Genomic DNA, 19,136 nt, shown 5'->3' with positions numbered 1-19,136 from the left:
TGAGAATCCTTTAGAGGTATTTAAACTCCAGTCGGGTCCATTAATCTTGGTTTATTTTACTCAGCTTAGGAAACCCCAAACCACTGATATTTTTTTTCAAACAAAAAACGAGGCAACATATTGGTTTAAACATACACCACCGTACTCAATTTCATGAACTATTTTAAATTATAACTGTGTTTCTGTCTACTCTCCCCACAATCCTCATTTAAGCAAATGATATATAGCTTGGGATATACATTGGTGGTCCCTGAACAACCATGTATATTTCACTATGGAAAAAAAATGTGCAAGCTAAGACTGAATGGACAAACATGGGGAGAGTTTTGGAATTGCTTATATAATGCCAACACTTTGAAGTTGCACATGTCCCAACTACTTGGAGTTTTCAGGAAGAAAGAAGTCTAACAATCAACTTACCATTCGTTAAGTTCTTCATTTGAGACTTAGTGTTCTCATGGTGTGTTTGATCTTCAGCTTAAAGATCCAAAGAGTCTACCTATAAGGTCAATAAGTGCTAAGGAGGCTGCTGTATGAGGCATCGGCTTGCTTATGAATAAAATGGTTGGCTGTGACTTTTGATGTAAATATTTGTGAGTATAAATACCCATGGGGGGATGAAATTTCATGGCTTGAACTTAATAACATATACCATTCTGTATGCACACGCATTTAGAAGTTCACACTCAATCTAATCTAAACACACTGGCTACTTGAAGCCATCGACTTGTCCCAGACCTAAGTGCCTTAGTAACGGACGCTTGAAGCTTCCCATCAGAGCATCTGACGGAAGCCCAGAACCTAAGCCAGTGGTTCTCAATCTGTGGGGTCACAGATCAGATACTGCATTATGATTCATAACAGCAGCAAAATTTTAGTTATGAGAAGCAAGGACATGATTTTATTTGGGGGCCACCACAACATGAGGAACTGTGCATAGAGATACAGTGTTAGAAAGGCTGAGAAGCACTGCTCTAGGCTTTGATTCCAGCTCTAACATTATCTGTATGATTTCGATTAAATCCTTAAAATCCCTTTCTCAATGTGCACGTCTTTAAGATGACTAAAACAGCAGCATATGCTTAATATTTTGTATTGACTTATTTTCTTTTTTATTTCTTCCTTTTTTATTTAAGTTAGAAACAAGCTTGCTTCACATGATAATATTTTTATTATCTATAAATCACCAGAATCCTTTCTTTCCGGAATTCTTAAGTTCAGAAGTATTTGAAATCCAGCAACCTGCAAGATGTTGGGAAGATGGTAATACTGAAGTCAAAATTCTACATAACCTTTTAGGCTTACTTACAGTCACAGTTTTAGCGTCCATTTCAGTGAAGATGAACTCTCCTCCTTCAAAGTCGTCATTCATATACAGGAGTGCACTATAAGGAAAGGGGGACCCATTCAAATGACAATATATTCTTCAATGGTATCACTGTAAAATATTGAAGACTATGGATGGTAAGTTGTCTTTGACACTGACTCACCAAACCCTTGAAATTCAGCTCACGGAGAGCCTAGGTTAATTTCCTGACATTTTGATTCCATTTACCTGTGGTTTTAGTGTCAATTTAAACTCACTTTACACTGTAAGCCCTCAGTTAGGGTTTTTTTTCATATAGCCCTTAAGCTCATCCACACTGCTTAGAACTCTCTTCCTCCCACAGAGAAAAGTTCCTGAGAGGATGGAATTTTCCTTCCTTAGCTTAGTTAATGCATTGCTTGCGAGCTAGTGTGACCAGCAGATAGGGCCTACTCTCTAAATGTTTTGAATCAAATACGATATAGCAACAACTGACATGCTATTAAACATGCATAGTGACTATATACTAAGCTATGCTGTTGCATACTAGGATATCTTCTCTTGATGTACTAACATATCTCCTCATACTATACAACGGTATTCCCTTTTGAGTTTCTATTTTCCTAATGAGAAAATGCAGACATAGTTCTTGGAGAATGTGAATAATACTCATGTGTGTGATAAAGTGTGATAAGTATGTGGGGGAGACCACGCCCATGTGCTTCCTCTCAGAGTGGGAATCACATGCAAAATGATACATATGCCTTAGTGAAACACATTCGCCTATAAATCGAGTTGCCTGCATCAAAGGAGGTAATGTGTTCATGATGGTTAGGGTAAAAGAGAGAAGGCTTGTTCTCGGGTCATGGCTGCTGTTCCAGGTAACTCCTAGAGATCTCAGCTTCACAGAGATGAACAAGGTAGCAAAGCAAAGCAGCCTCGCTTTCCACAAAAGCTTTTCTAGGAGCCACCCTACCTATAGTCCCGGAAAGTGTACGCAGGAGGCTCCTTCCAGCATTCATTGGCTTCCGGATCCAACAGGCAGTTGTCCGCATGAATGGGATGACTGAGGTCGTTTCTTCTATCCTGCTGCCCTGCCAGAAGAAGGAACAAGGATGAGAGCAGCATGAGCAATGAGAGCAGAAGACACCCAATGTGCAACACCAAGAGGCACACTTTAACCGTCTTCCTCAGTCGGTGCAATGCCGGACAGACTGAAGGCAGTGAGTGCGGTGACCGAAATGACACCAGTCAAGGGACTGCTGAAAGGACACCCAAGAGACTCCTGTGGTTGGACAGAAACTGAGTATGAAAATCTGGCCAAGCCACTCCTGTCTTTTCAGGTATAATGGGTGGAATGCATACACCTGGGGAAATCTCATGCATTTTATGGGTTGAGTTGCATGTGTGGTAGCAAAAGCCCTGGGAATAAATGGAGATGGAAACTAAAGGTCTTGCCTCACTCTCCCCACGTGTAAAGTGCCCTCACATAGATTTCTTCCCACCCCCACCAAAACCTGACAGTAAGCAGCAGTGAGGGGTGCTTGCCCCTCAGAACACTCTTCAGTGAGCCCCTCATTGTCTGCACCTCCGCTCTCTGTTTGCAGACGTAACTGTACTTTCCAGCCGCCTAGGTCCCTGAGACACAGAGCAGAAAAGCATTCTTTTCCCCGAATGTCCTAGCAATTATGAGAAAGGGTTTTGAAGACAGAAAATGTACAGAATGAGCATCTAACAGAACTTCAGAAGTCTAAGGGGGGAAAAAGAAAAGAGTAAGTGCCTATTGTTTTGGAAGTCTGCCATTTTCATACAGTATCACTGCAGAACATAACAGAGCTTTACTGCGGACTGTTTTCTTTCCTGTGGCATTCAGGGAAGAAGGGGCAAGTTCAGGGTCTGGAAACCTACCAGACAAGGCTGTTCTGCAGACCATGTGTGTATAGGAAAAATACAGGGTTGAGTTCAGCATGAAATAGGATTCCACAATCTTCCGAGCTTTCTCGCTGATGTCATAGAACAAGCGTGCACTCTTTAGTGGCACTCGGCCTTCATAGCCAAACTGAGAAAACAAAACACCGAGAGCATTAGAGACCACGGGGTTGCCTGGAGGGCTAGAGACAAACAAGCTCTAGGCTTCATGAAGAGAATAGAGACTGACTATCTCTGCACTAACTAAAAGGAGTAATAAATAACGCGTATTTGTGGGTTCAGATAGAACCATGAGCCTCTGAAACAACTCCTCCAATGGAAGAGCTAATGGTCAAAAGCTAATTGCTGTCACCTTCCTCTCCTATAATATATTCTTCATTCTCTCATAATACTTCTTGAGAAGGGAAGAGTTACTGATTTGGGAATGCTTTCATCATTAGCATGAGAGCTCCTTGAGGATAGTGGTTGCAAAGTTTTTGGTGAGATACGAGCTTGGGAGCCATGAAGCTTGGTAAATGGACGCTGGAATGAGGGAATCACCAGAAACAGCAACATGGCTGGGGATATGGTTCCCAGGCAAAGTGTGTGCTGAGAATGTCCCCTAGCACAAAGGACAAAACCACCCTCCATTTCACAGCTGCCCCCTTCTGAACTCTTCTCCCTGAATCTGCCCTTCACAGAGGTCTCCCTACCCCACCCCCTACCCCATCATCCCCTAGGAACCCAAACTTAAAGAAGGCAAAGGATTTACTTTGAGTGCTTTCAAGACAGTAGCTCCTTCAAACTTTTCATTGGGTGTATGGGGCGACGTTTTCCCTCGGTAGCCATCACCAACAAGCATGATTCCCTGAGGACAAAATGCATTCAAACACTCCTTTAGTGACAAGCAACAATGCACCAAGGCTTCCTTTCTGCTTTGGCTTCCAGAAGCTGGGAAGCGAAATCAACACTCAGCACCATTTAACCACAGGGTTCAGGTATAATCAATTCTAATTAATGGAGTATTTTTTCTTTATCTTCATTATAAAATACTACTTTTTAAAAACATACATTTATTATAAATTATTCATATATTGGCTAGTCACTTGGTTAAAATAGAGGGATTTCTCCAGTGACTTCTATGGGAGACAGGGCAGCTGCTGGATGGCTACTAAGTCGTGGGAGTTTCACATCATTCCAACATAAAAGCTATGAAAGTTCATCCACAGTTATTATCTTCTGCCAGTAAGTGAAACTCTAATTCCTTAACGTTGCCCTCCAGGCTTAGGACACTCTGGGAGGGGGGCTGCCCTCCCCCAGGACACTGTCCTCAAGACTGAAGACAGACAGACTGGCAAAGGGGCTTTTGTCCTCTCCACCATTGCCTCAAGGCTCAAGCTGGGCTAGCAAGGAGGTCTCCCCTTCCCAGTGCTCACACTGGCCACACTGTGTAGCTCCCGGCACTGCTCTTCCGATAGGACGTTGTCTAGGAGAACCCGCTGAGTCCCGTTCAGCTGTTCTGAGTTGTAGACAAAGGTGATGTTCTCATAGAGCAGAGGGCCACCTGGAGGGACAAAGCAGAATGTCTTCTCTGCTGCTGCCACAACCCTAAAAGGGTGCCCAGAAAACTGTCTGCAATAGATAGCCCAAGAGATGCTGAATTCACAGGGAACACAGTTGAACAAGGCAAAGCACACATAAAAAGCTAAATACATGTTAGGTCTCAAACCCAGCAATAAACTGCTAATTGAGGTACCTATTAACATGGCAAAGCGGACCCTGCAAGGCAGCCTAACCAGTACCTGGCATATCCTGTCCCCTAGCCTGAACTCTCCAGTGTAAGTGATTTGGCTCTATTTTCTACATTGATGTTTCATGTAACTTAATGCCAAAAATTATGAGACGGAAAGAGAGCAAGAATGTGAAAGAAACTGAAGCCAAGTCAACAATATTAATGGAAAAGGTTGATACTATTTTGCTTAAAGTACAGTACCAGATTCCACACGAACATTCTCCCGAACGACCGGGACACGGTTCTTCAGGGCTAGCACACCTTGCACTATCTTGTTATCTAGTGCTGGGTTTTTACCACAATTATTTATATTGAAACTACTTGGAACTCTTAGTGAATCTGTTAGATTTTAGTTTTACTCTGGCCTTACTGCATTACTTATAAGCCTATAAATTTGATTTATTGTTAATATTAAAACATCCAATCAAGCAATCAGTAGAAACTGACCTTGTGCCCCATCAAGATACACATCTAAGGCAGGACTCGGCTAAAAGGTGGCTATTCCGCTGTCTCAGGCATCACTTACCTTAATTTTTAGACATTATTACCAAGACTTAGAAAGGTAGATTTTTTTGGATTCTAAGACAATAAATTTGTAGAGCCCTAGTTTTCAGTATCACATCCTTTGGATAAGTAGAAAAACAAGTCGTTTGCTTTTACAAGTCGATGTTTCTTAAAACTTGTTGCCTTAAAGTTTTTGAAAACTACTAAATTGGATAGAATCTAAAGTCCACTTGAAACCTGACATGTGTGAGCAGGCTTTAGGAGTTGCCCAGACAGTTATGTACTATGCAGTAGTTTTCAGATTTATGTCACCACAACTCCTCCCCTCTATACTCCTGTTCTCTGTGCTCCTCCCTCTTGCCTCCTCTTTTCCTTCCCCTGGCAAACTCTAAGACAGTCCTCTCTGTTTTCTAGATCCTTAGCCTTGTGTAATCTTCCCTCCGCAAGTGTGAAGTTGGCTTGGCAATTGTTTCTGACTCACAGAATACAACGAAGGAGGTGGGAGGTCACCAGAGACTGCGACTTCTCCCTGGCTCACTGGCCCAGTTCACTGTCATCTCGGCTTATGTGCTTCGATTGTGCGAGTGGCTCTATTGCTACTGATTTAGCAAGGAACAGCGGGCATCCTCTCGCTGAGAAGCAGGCAGAACTGCACAGCCATAGCCCATCCATTCTCTAGAACATGAGTTCTGCCATCTGAAATGGAAGTATTCCCCAGTTTTGCTGGCTAGTTTTGTGCCAACTTGACATAAAGTTACAGTCATTTTGGAAAATGTGAACCTCAATTGAGAAAATGCTCCCTCCGGATTGACCTATGTGCAAACTGTAGAAAACTTTTCTTGACTGATGATTGGTGTGGGACAGTCTAGTTCACTGTGGACATGATACTCCAGGGCTGGTGGTCTTGGTTGCTGTCAGACAGCAGTCGGAGGAAGCCATGGCGAGCAAGCCAGGAGGCAGCACTATTCCACTGCTTCTAGTTTCGTTTCTGCTCCAGGTTCCTGCCCTCCTGTAGGAGGCATGGAGGTCTCTGTGCTCATAAATAAGAACTGGGGGGACCTGGAATGTTAAACTCACAGGCCTGTTCCTTCAAAGCAGGCAATGCATAACCTGTTATCTGTCCAGAAGGCTGGCATGGGGCATGGTTGAAAACCTGGTGACCTTTGCATTATTGTGTGGTGGGAGAAGACCACAGACCCATATCATAAGTTTGTTTTTCTCAGTCTGTAGAACCTCTCTTTATGGTCATTGTCACATGTAGTCAATCTATAGAATCCATCCTTATGGAAGGTGCTACATGTACTTTACAAAGAGTTTCAATGTAGTCACATCTGATCTTCGTTTATCTTAGTCTGTTCTTCAAGGAGATTTATGTATACTTTATTGTGCACACGGGAGAACATTTCTCCAAATTGTGCTGTGCTGACATATACCTAAAATAAACTATTTGGGGGTCAGGCTACCAGAGTTTGAATGAGCACGTGCTCTTAGTTGTGTTGAATTGAACTGCCTTCTTGCCTCCTGTGGACCATTACCCTACTGGCCATGGTGGTCACAGAGATCCCAAACCCTGAGTGAGTCCCTGCCCCATCTCCTTCCCACGATGGATGGTGATGTGGAACTAAAAGATGAAGTATAAACCCATTTCTCCACAAGTTGCCTTTAGTCATGATGTTTTATCAGCAACAGAGACCCTAACTAAGACACCAGCCAAGCCTCAGCCTCGATGTTGGGGTAAGCTTTGTGGGGGACCATGGATAAATGGTATTATCCATGTTGTCTCTGGGTTCTGAGACTCAGAAAAGATGAGATAACATATCACTATTGACATAAGCAGATGTAACTAGGTAAAACAAAAATAGTGACTCCCCCCTTACAGGCCTTCTTCATATTGCTTGGAAAGCATGTTCCAATCTATGTAACCAATTGAAATTCCTGGCCAAATTGCAGTACAGTCCTTCAAACTTAGAAAACTGTATATTTACTCTAACTTAGAAATGTAAAAACACTAATTTATCAAGAAAGACAAGATAACTATAGATTCACAGAAAAACATTTGCTTATATAAAATTCAAATAGAAATAGAACATGGAGATTAGTGAACTACATTGATTGTAATTTTTCAAGTGTTTATTATGCTCAGGTTTAAAGTACTTTACTTAATCATAATAAGATTATTCTTAAAATATGAATTTTAATATTACTATGCTAAAACATTTAGGAAGAAATCCCTATCACCCAATCTCAGCATGAGTGTTTGTTGCTGTTATCACTACTATTGAATTAGTTAGCTGTACTAGAAAACTGTATTAGATTCTGGTGCCAATATTAGAAAACTTGCTTTAATCAAGTATATTTAAAAAGGGCTTTGAGATATTAACTGTATCCCAAGCCTTGAGACAAGTAACATTCAAACTTTCACCTAAAAGCAGGGTGACGTATGTTCTTAAATATGTAGAATGTAGGAGACTGGGAGAATAGGCATCTCAAACATGCTTTTTATGAGCTAATATAATTACTACAGAGCATATAGAATTTCGAACAGAATTTTACCACATTTAAAAAGCAAATAAAAGAAAGAAAGGGGTAAGAAAAGAACCTTGCCGTTCATGAGGATGCAACCAATCCAAAGATGACTTACAGTAGCACACCAGACAGGGGAAAATGTGAAAATTAAAATACAAATGTAGTCCAATAGGCTGTAGTTCCTGGGGCCTGGTTTGATGGCTGCAGCCAACTTTTAACCACTGTGGAGGGAGATTTAGTCAAACAACTTAATTCTTCTCTCATTCATAAAGTATGTGCATGGCTCTGACTCCCTGGTTGCAACAAAACTCATCTAGGCAGTGTGCCTTTGTGGTCTCTGCTTGAGATTCATGGCAAGAGCAATGGATTCCCATAAATATCAATCTCACTAGGCATGGGGCAGAGTACAAGCTAAAAAGCCCTGACATGAGTACAACCCTTTAGGGTTTTAAAAGGACATTACACTCATCGTCTCCTGAATAGTTACCATCTTCCTTCACAGATGATGACTCCAAGGCACAGAGGGACTAAGGAGTGACATTTGCAGTGCACATCCTGTCATGTCCCATCTTGAAATCAAGCCTTCAGACTCCAAGTTCAACATTATTTCTGCCTCATCCCCAGTGACTCCGGAATCATTCATCAGCATGAACTTTGGAAAATGGGGATCAAGAGAATGGGTAAGTGACAGAGGTGTTTTCTGTGAGTCATCATGAATGTTTCTTAGGCTGGAGTTGCTTTGGGAGGTGGCCCCCAGTGACTGTGCTGTGTGAATATTATTAATCACTAACCCAAGGAGACTATGGACTCTTTGGAAACAATAGCAAAGGTATTTTATGGCACTTGTCTCCTGCCTTGCCCGCCACGGCATCTGCTTTCTACCCAGCCAGGGCAGTGTTCTGGGCATGGGGATTTTATGAGTTACCACTATTCTCTACTTGGATTCTATTCAAGTGTCTGAGGGCACTGCCACTGTGGCAGAAGAAGATTCACACTGTGTTACCAGCTCAACACGACTAACACACTTGAAGTTTCCTGAATAACAGAAGGGTATTGTATCATTCATCACCTTTGAAAAAAATCACACCTGAGTATATTCTGCCAATGAAGTGACTTATGGGCATCCTTGGATAGACTCAGAATGGGTCTAGTCCCAGAAGGACCAATGACTAGAGGACTGCAAGCGTCAGCTTGGGGGATGGAGGAGGGGGAAATCAGGTCTTGAACACCAAGTTTATATAAGATTGCAGTGGAGGCGCTGGGAGGGCAGTGTACAGAGAGTACAGGAAGATCTGTGTCCTGTGTGTACTTCACCTGGTTCTTCATTTACATCCTGCATGATACCTTTCATAGTAAACTGCTAAACTGTTTCTGAGTTCTCTGCCAAATTTATAAAATCCAAAGAAATCTTTTTATCAATTAATTTGCATATATATTTGCATATACATACATACATACATACATACATACATACATACATATATATGGTTTCATGAGACAGGGTTTCTTTATGTAACAGCCCCAGCTGCTGTCCTGGAACTCTGTAGACCAGGCTGGACTTGAACTCACAGAGATCAGTCCATTTCTGCCTCCCACCAGTGCTGGGATTAAAGGTGTAAGATACCACACCCAGTTCAGACTCTGTTATCTTTAAAACAGGGCCAGTCCTGGGACTAATCATCATGGATACTTTTACCTTCATTTTGTCCTCAGGGTTTATACTTTAGGCTATGTTTTAGGTACAAGTGTGTAATTAATGCAGTAGGTATAGGAGAAAACAAAGTAATCACATTCTCAACATGACTGTGGGGTTTAAGTGCTTGCCTGGTGCCATGTGAGACTTTGGAAGAATGATTAAATATACTCTTGAGAAACTGATACTGTTAAAATGAAGACTGTAAATTTGCTCAAAAATTATATATGTAAAAGATAATGGCTGTTTAGAAGTACTATTAACATTGTCAACAGTTATTGAAACAATGCTTAATTCTATGTAAAACCTACTTTTGCATTATTCTACAATTCTATTAATTCTGTTCTTAGATAAATATAAAAATCTGTTCTCTATGCTTTGTCCCAATTGTTTTACTCATAGAATGACTCTCTGCATACCCTTATACACCCATTCTGACCTATCTTTATGGCTAATATTATAGATCAGTATTGGGACGCTTACCCAGTATGCTCAAGGCCCTATATGAAACTTCTACCATATCATACATAATTAAAAAATAAAAATAAAATCTATTCTTAATCAAAGCCATGCTTGATTCTTTGTGATTCAAGTATCTTAAGTGAACTACCTCACCTGAACTATGTCTTCTCCAAGGTCCTTGAATATCCCACACTATCTAGCACTCACTAACTGACAGGACAACAGAAATAAGTTAGTGACCTCTCTAAGCCTCAAGTATTCAGCTGAGAACAGGGAGGACCACACAGTTCCTGTCTAATTCAAATGATGGAAGGAGTATTTAGAAACACTTTTGCAATGATATATATATCTGAGGCATTCTCATGTTGGTGTGTTGATTTCAGACAATTGCAGATTTATTCTTAATCTTAAGGAGAAAATGTTTTCCATCTCAATGGTGGATGGTGGTTTGAAAAGATATGGTCTCCAAAGACTCGTATATTTGAATAGCTGGTCCATAGGGAATGGCACTATTAGGAGGTGTGGCCTTATTGGAGTAGGTGTGGCTTTGTTGGAGGAAGTTTGCCCCTAGGAGGTGGGAGTTGAGGTCTTAAAAACTTAAGCCTGTTTACTTCTTGCTGCCTTTGGATCCAGATATAGAACTCACAGTTACCTCTCCAGCACCATGTCTGCTTGCATGCTACATGTTCCTGCTATGATGATAGTGGGCTTATCAAATGTTTTCCTTTATGAGAGTTGTAATGGTCATGGTGTCTCTTCAAAGCAATAAAATAATAAATAAGACGGAAGTTGGTATCAGGAGAACTGGGGTGTTGCTGTGATAGACCTGACCATGTTTTAGTTTGGAGATATATAGACATTGGGACTTTGAATCAGAAAAGCAGTTGAATGCTTTAAATGTGGGTAAATGAGCCATCTCTGTGGGAACATGGAAGACAGTGGTGCTGAGGGTGATTTGAATAGCAGGGGCCTGGCACAAGGGGTTTCTTCAGAGGAGAAGAAGTTTAATTTGTGGCCTATAGACTATTCTTGTGATATTTAAAAAAATCTGTCTGTGGCTAAAGTGAGGAACCTTGGATTATTTTATTAGCAGAAGAAAGCCTATTATTGAATCTCATGTGGTTACTAGTGTTCACTCCTATGCAGATTTATAATGAAAAGGAGCAAGCTGTGAAAGGAAAAATACAAAGTGTACAATTTGAAGAGGAAGGGGGTACCAGGAGGTGAAATGGAACTGAGTTCTGTGTTCAAGGAGATAAAAAGATTAAAGAAAATCCTGATGCTAAATAGAATCAAGGAAGTGGTGATCTCAGGGCAATATCCCACCCAACTAAGGTTCCAACTTTCAAAAAGGAATTAAAAAAACTTAAAGGTTTTCTCTGTCATACCCTCTTCCTCTATCTTCAAGGAAGTGAAAGCTTGCAGGTACTTACTACTTACCTTCCCTTAGGTCTCGACCTATGTTGGGCGGTGACTTTTTCCCCATTGGCAGTCCATGAACTTCTGCCCCCTCCATGTTCACTCCTAAAGGGACTCTGTCCATTCAAAAAAGTTGAGACTGAAGTTTAACATTAAATAAAGATGTCCAAAAGCAAAGAATATTGTATCTATACCAGCTTTGATCCTGAAGTGTATACTATTCACTTAGCTTTCTAAAGTGACATGCCTGTGCTTTTGTGTGGGTCTCAGCTTCTGTGGGATGCTGTTTCTCTATAAATCTTCTTTGCAACTTTTAATGAAATTAATTGCAACTCTAAGGACATTCCCTTCATATCAATCTATTGTCCCAAAGAACATGAAAAAAATGACTGTGTGCACCTTTGGAATTCTCCATGTTGTATTGTGTCTTGAACATGGACTTCATCACTGAATAATGCTGGAGTGGCGATAAACCATGTCCTAATGTAATGGTTGGCTCTTGACTATTCTGAGGAGAAAGACACAGTTTGTGTCAAGCTTTGCAAATGCACAAGTGAGAGTAGATAGCCTTTTAACTGACACAAACTGGGTACATCCAAACACTCCTATATGTCCTCGATTCTCTCCCAGTCATCTTATGTCACCCAAGGGCTGAAGGATTACAAGACTCTACAGCCTGAATCTTCCACTTTATTGTGGCAAAATTATAAGCAAGTCCCTTCCATTAGCATGTCCTCAATCAATTGAAAACAGGTCAGTTGGTCTATATGATTACAAACAGGTAACTCACGTGTGTGATAAGCTTAAGTTATTTACAAACATGTGAACTGACTGCAATTATATTAAAAATGAGTTCCCTTACTTTTGATTTGTTCAGTAATAACACATAGTCCTCTATGACTGATCTTGATTTCAAATGAATATAGTAAGGGAATTTCCCATCAGAAGACAAATTTTGAATATGTCAAAAATGCATTGTATGCAATTCTGAAAGTATAAAACAATTTGCGGGGAGTAATTCAAGAAAGGATTTCTCTGTGTAATATCCCTGTCTGTTCTGGAACTTGCTTTGTAGATCAGGCTAGCCTCAAACAGACATCTCCATTCCTCTGCCTCCTGAATGCTAGGATTAAAGGTCAGCACCACCCAGTAAGGATTTAAAAATTTTTTTAAAAAGCCAATTTAGTAAAATTTGTTAACAAAAATAGCATCCAACTTTGATCAATGATTAATCACAGGGAGTTAGCATTTGGAGACTTCCTGGGCTAAGTCCTTCATGTAAGAAAAAGTATTCACACACAAGAGAAAAATAATTAGTCATAAACCACACAGAAGACAGTGGGAGATCTGCGGCCATGACCCAGTTCCTAATGTGCAGCACAGAGGTTGTAACTACACCCCAGTTCCTTGTACCATCTCCTACCTCTGAACACTTTCTCTCATTTTACTTTGTTTTCCAAATGGAGGACTCACCGGTTCTCATCTTGCCGTTCTCCATAACTGACCCAGTAATTCTGTTTTCAGTTGAGAAAAAGGTATAAATTTATTACTAAAATATCATTTATATGCATAAAAATTTGAAATACTTGTTTTCTTTTGGTTTTTCAAGACAGGGTTTCTCTGTGTAGCTTTGGAGCCTATCCTAGAACTCACATTGTAGACCAGACTGGCCTCAAACTCACAGATATCCCCTGTGCCTACTTCCCTAGTTCTGAGATTAAAGGTTTGTGTCACCGTTACACAGCATTTAATATACATTTAATGAAATATTATGAAGGCTTGAAATACTCAGAAACTTGCACTGTGTATTGATGAGGTGAATGTTGATGCAGTTTTGTCAAAGGTACCATGGATAACAAATGAATCAAAAACACTGCATGGAATTAGTTAGAGCCTTGTTTTTTGTTTTTTTTGGTTTTTTTGTTTTTTTTTGTTTTTTGTTCTGCATAGTGACTTGAAATCTGGTAACAGAAAGGACTTCAGAGATCCTTCAATACAAGGACTTTGTGGATCATCAATAAAATCTGAACAAAGGAATCAAGCTGGACTATCTATGCAGATCCATGAAGGGAGTGTCATCATGTTCTGGTGACTCTTATGAAAATAATTCTTCAACATATTAAAGCAAAAACAAATATACTGTAAATGTTACTCCAGAAATATCACCTTAAAATAACCTGATTTTAATGCTAATGACAATATACCATAGTTAAGAAAAATTGAAAATATGCTGCAATTAGTGGTTTCCTCAACCGATTAACATGGGGTGATATATAAAACCATTCAGTAATCAATAAATAAGTAGAAAAACCCATACCTGTATAATTCAAAGAGGAAAAATAATACTATGTGAAAAGGCAATATATTATGAACTGGCCATCAGAAGAATAAAAGTTAGAATAGCAATGATGTAGAAATTGACACTTAATATGTATGAGTAGTGCAGGCACTTTTCCTCCTGTAAGTTTTGTAGACAGGTGCATTCATATGTCACTAGAAGCAAGGAAGGTATCAGAAGCATTTTCTTAGGAGGGCAGTTACACTTCAAGAACTTTTTCAAACCTCATACTTTTCATGCAGAGTGAGTCCACACTTGGAATTTATTCAACCTTAACAGCTCAATAAAAAGAAAAAAGGCCACTGTACTAATCATTTTTGAAAGAAACCAGAAACAACTCAAACATCAAAGGAGTGAATCATATATTAATTCCATGTATGTAGCGAAAAATACTTTAAAGCCTTAACAAAATGAAGATCACAAGTATCTCCTTAACTACAAACAAAAGCATGCATTTATCTACAGCAGCGATGAGGTTTGTAAAGGGTGCTTCTTCACAGGACAATGGGGGCCTGATGGGGGTCAATGCAGAAGCAAAGAAAGCACAGCATGAAGACTGACTCAGGCTAGATCTTCTGAAGGTGTGTTATATTGTTTAAAGGTTAGAAAACAAGATAACACTGACGCAAAGGGATCATGCACAAAATATTTGCTTTTGACTTTCAACCTCAGCATCATGGGAATCTATCAAAATTTTTAAAGTTCACCACATGAAAAACTTAAAGACTTCTAATCAGTTATTAATCTAGAGAGGTTATTAAAATCTCCAACTAATGTGACTGGGACACTTATACTTAAATATCCACCAAAAAGATTTTTATAACACTTCATTTTCTCACTTGGTTCTTACCGGTTCGGAATATAAAAATCCCAGACCCTCTGCAGCTGACTTTATCAGTTCAGATTCAAGGTTATGACGTTTGACAAACGCTGTTAAATCCTAGAGAGAAGAAGAATTTGTATTTAAATAACAACTACTGGACACCATAGATGCTCAAGTGGAACTTCTCTTTATAATGGCCAATAAGCTGACACAAAGATCAGAGCTGCAGAAGCAGCCCCCTTGGCAACAGGCTTTCACAAGCTAGCACCTATGAGAAACATGCTTCCATCATGGTTAAAATTGGAAAGAATTAAAATCTGGAAAAACCACTAAATCTCTGCGGGTCCTTAAGCACAGTGCTTTGCTGCTGTTGCTGTGATGGCTGTTGTTGCTGTCTGTCAATTGGTTTTTAATTAGTTCTCCTTGAAACACACTGCAGTTTAAAGAGAGTTCTCTCTACAGTCCAGTCTTACCTCTCGGGCTTCGATGGATTCTGGTTCAATGCTGTCATCTAGCAGGCTTTCATAGTAGTCTACATTGTCCAGGACATCCTCATCATCTGGATGGAACATCAGGTAGGCTTTGGCACACTCCAAGGCTTTCACATATTCACCAACTAGAAACACAAGGTGTTGCCACATTTGAGTCAGCTAGTGCTGCACAGACCACTTCAGGGGAAGACTTCTAGGTGTCTACTGACGTCAGCACTGACCATCATAAACGGGATAAACTGAGGCTGAGCAGAAAGATCGGCAGCATTTGCACAGAAGGACAGACACGGTTTCAGGTACTCAAATGGGATGACCCTTTGTTTGCTTCGGTCTGGGCACTTTGAGGAAATCCTCTAAACTCTATCTGAAAATGTTTATGTGTGATCCCTGTAATAGCACAGCAAAACTGTATGAATTCCCCATGACTTTTTTGTACAGTCTGGCCTAATTAAATATTCTCAGCATGACCTTCTAATATGATGATATAGTGTTTGTAAATAAAGGATGGGTGTAGAAGTGATTCCAAAGTGTTATTTCTTATCACTGGAAAGTGTGTTGTAAAATGTTGCTTCGATGGGGTAACCGTGTGAGGGTCCCCAGAGCTGAAGATGTTCTCTTCTAGCCCTTTCTCACACAACTGGAACAACCTTAACAATATCCAGTTGTTACAATGAGCAGTCCAGGATAGTTCAAATATGATTTTTTTTGTAGAAACATTTAACTATTACAAAAAGAAATGTTTAACTGTTAGGAAAAGTATGTTGAAATGCTATATGACACCTTCTCAAATAGGTCATACAATTAGATTTCTTTTAAAAAGACACTTCCTCTCTCTTCAAAAACATACACACACACATACATGTATAAACAAAATATACATAGACATATACACATTATACATAAACACACACATGTATACAGATATGTGTATGTATATATATATTCTCCATGTGTGTACATATTCTCAGAGATGGCTCTGAGTATAAAAGAAGGTATTCAGTATCTTTTCTTGAATAAAAAAAGGAAATTACAGCTATTTCAAATTACTAAATTTTGCCTAGAGGATTGTGAAATATCTAAACATTTTGTAATATATTCTGCTGATTATCCCTGGAAGATACAGCCCATATGGAGGAAAATTTGGTGATATGAATTAACTATTTGCACTTCCAGCTATGTGTCCTTCGACATAATACCTATAGATGTGTGCAGACATGTGTAAAGTGTTATCTTCTTGAAAGTTCACTGCAGGCACAAATGATCATAACCACAGAACTGTCCCTCAGTAAGAAGACACATAAAGTAAGTTCTAATACAATGGTACACAGGCTTTAAGAAAAGAGAGATCAGAAAGATGTCTCTGCACTCATCTATTAAAGTTGAATAATAGATTACTAGAATTTAATTTTGGCTTAAAATATGGCAATTTCTTATGCCTAACCTACTAAAATTTAACGGGCATGTATTAAGTAAAAAACATGATACAGAAAATACTATAAATAATATGCTGCCTTCAAGTAAAAGAAGAAGGAAAATTCTGAGTGTATTTGCATATATATATAATTTCAGACGTATAAAACACTCAGTTGAAAGACATGCAAGTATACTATGGATACAGAAAGAGGAGGAGGATTCTAGAACACTGGTCCTTTCAAACATGGGGATCCAATCCTGCTGAAAGTCAGTTGAGAAAGCAATCTTGCAAGTCTAGTGTAAGTTGTAGGATGTTATCACAGTCAGTCCTGTGCTTCATCTGCCCCCAGTGTCCTGCCTTGCTTGCTCTGAGCTGCTGCCAAACGGCAAGAGAAGAAAGTGCCCAAACCTGCATCACTTTGGTGATGCAATGAAAGAAAGCAGGGGTCCGGATGGTGAGCAGATGCCAACAGCTATGTGGGATATCTGGGGGCCAGTAGGCCCTTGCAGGCCTAATCTGTATTAATCCAGCTATCTGAGCTTGCAGTATGTTAACTGCTCCAAATTGAGCCAACCTAGGTCTGCCAAGGGAGCCCCTAACAACTGCTGCTGTGTCATGAAACAAGCCGACCTGAACCACGAGAGACCCGGCTGCAGTGTTGCTATCTCCCCTCCCCTGGGCAGGTGGAGGTTTATAAGGTTTTCCCCTTCCTAAAATAAACTGGGCTTGCTACATCCAACTTGTCTCCCGGAGTCGGAGTCTGTCATCAACTCTATGCCTACTCGCTCCCTCCCTCAGGCGGAAACTCAGTGGGACAAAGCTGCAATCAGGGGTGAAGAGGAACCCCCAAAGGTCTTCATGGATGATCCATACTTTACCTCTGTAGTATGCAAACTGTAGGTAGTCGTAATGCAAGGGAAGAAAGTTCTCAATTGGTGAGAGGCGGCCTGGGCGGGTGGCAAGTTCCCTCACACACTCATGCTGACAGACCAGCACCTGCATGTAGTGATCTGGAAGGCAAGAAAGAGAGGGTGTGTCCTCACCCTGGCCAGGGCAGCACTTTTACAGGTCATACTTTACCAGAGAGAGAGAGAGAGAGAGAGAGAGAGAGAGAGAGAGAGAGAGAGAGAGAGAGACAGAGACAGAGACAGAGACAGAGACACAGAGAGAGAGAGAGAGAGAGAGAGAGACTTCAGACAGACAGTGGCTTGTGACATCATCTTAGCCATGATCACTGGACAGCACTGGGTCCCGAACCTCTGCAGTTCATGTGCCAGACTTCCTGTACATAAAGCCACAGAGTGTAGGCTGTCTCTCCAGACACGCTGAGCTTCTTTTCAGATGCTGCAGAGGGTCTGAAATGCCATGGAACTGAGACAGGACAGTCACATCCTAGTGATCTAGTGTTTAGAAACTGGAACAGTCATAGATGCAGGAAGTTCAGCAAGGGAAACAGAGGATTCAAAATCCCTTTGCCTGCCAATTTTCTTTGTAAATGAGAAATGAAAATGAGATTTCTTGATATCTATTGCTCAGGACCCAAATCTATCCAATTATAGACCAGACTCTCACTGGACACCTCATATTCTAATATAGGGGACACTGTTTTGACAGAGTAACAAAATGACAGAAACGATGGCATCTAAAGAATTAGAATAAACACTGTCCTCCTTGCACCCTCTTTAGTGGTTACTATTCTCATTTAAAACAGTTAAGATGCAGAAGTACAGGGTATTCCATGCCCCTTAGCTCTACACTCTATTTTGTCAAGGCACGTGCTGAAGAAACACAAGCCGCTAATGTCACAAGGAAACTCCCCTTCCTCTTTGCCTAACTTTGAATTCTATAGCAAAGATGGTGTAATGTTTTCCAGGGAGAGAATGGTTCATTCATGCTTGGGTTGAGTAGGCTCCCTGGCAGTTGAGAAAATTGATTTCATGGCCGCACAATTTAATTGGCCACAACAGCTTCTCTCAAGTGGGTCTCTGTTCAGTCAGAGTTCATCTTGGATCTGGGTAATTTTTCAGAATGAGATCAGTACACAGGAAGGAAAGGAGTATTTGGATGGGAGAGGCAAACATGTCACGTAGAACAGCTAACAGACTCAAAACAACAGCCCACTGATCTTTACCTTCAGTTGGAGATATGGAGAAAGCAATGAGATCTGCACATACAAGTGAATGTTAGGAATAAAACACTAGTGGTGTTTCATATTTTATGAGGACAACAAACATCCAACTATCACTCCTCCATAATCCAATCCTTTTTACCTTCAAATCTATGTTTACTCTAATTCAGTGGTTCTGAACCTTCCTAATGCTGGGACCTTTTAATATAGTTCTTCATAATGTGGTGACCCCCCCAGCCATAAAATTATTTTAATTGCTACTTCATAATTATTATTTTGCTACTGCTATGGATTGTAAGGTAAATATCTGATGTGTAGCATATCTGATATGA

At 40.3% G+C, this 19,136-nt stretch overlaps 1 protein-coding gene across 1 annotated transcript in view; it reads right to left on the bottom strand.

Moving 5' to 3' along the window:
• The window catches only part of P3h2 (prolyl 3-hydroxylase 2), a 148,777-nt gene that overhangs the window by 7,217 nt on the left and 122,424 nt on the right, over nt 1–19,136 (bottom strand). Inside the window, exons 4-13 of the mRNA XM_005071594.4 lie at nt 17,555–17,686; nt 15,245–15,387; nt 14,799–14,888; nt 13,084–13,124; nt 11,632–11,726; nt 4,651–4,778; nt 3,987–4,082; nt 3,215–3,365; nt 2,283–2,400; nt 1,310–1,385 (exon numbers count right to left, since the gene is read on the bottom strand). Of these exons, the coding sequence (XP_005071651.1) occupies nt 1,310–1,385; nt 2,283–2,400; nt 3,215–3,365; nt 3,987–4,082; nt 4,651–4,778; nt 11,632–11,726; nt 13,084–13,124; nt 14,799–14,888; nt 15,245–15,387; nt 17,555–17,686 (1,070 nt within the window). The remainder of the gene's footprint in view (nt 1–1,309; nt 1,386–2,282; nt 2,401–3,214; nt 3,366–3,986; nt 4,083–4,650; nt 4,779–11,631; nt 11,727–13,083; nt 13,125–14,798; nt 14,889–15,244; nt 15,388–17,554; nt 17,687–19,136) is intronic.

This window comes from Mesocricetus auratus, unplaced genomic scaffold (genome assembly GCF_017639785.1).
Source record: "Mesocricetus auratus isolate SY011 unplaced genomic scaffold, BCM_Maur_2.0 Super-Scaffold_100008, whole genome shotgun sequence".
Classification (NCBI taxonomy): Eukaryota; Metazoa; Chordata; class Mammalia; order Rodentia; family Cricetidae; genus Mesocricetus; species Mesocricetus auratus.
This window is presented reverse-complemented; position numbering and strand designations above follow the sequence as displayed.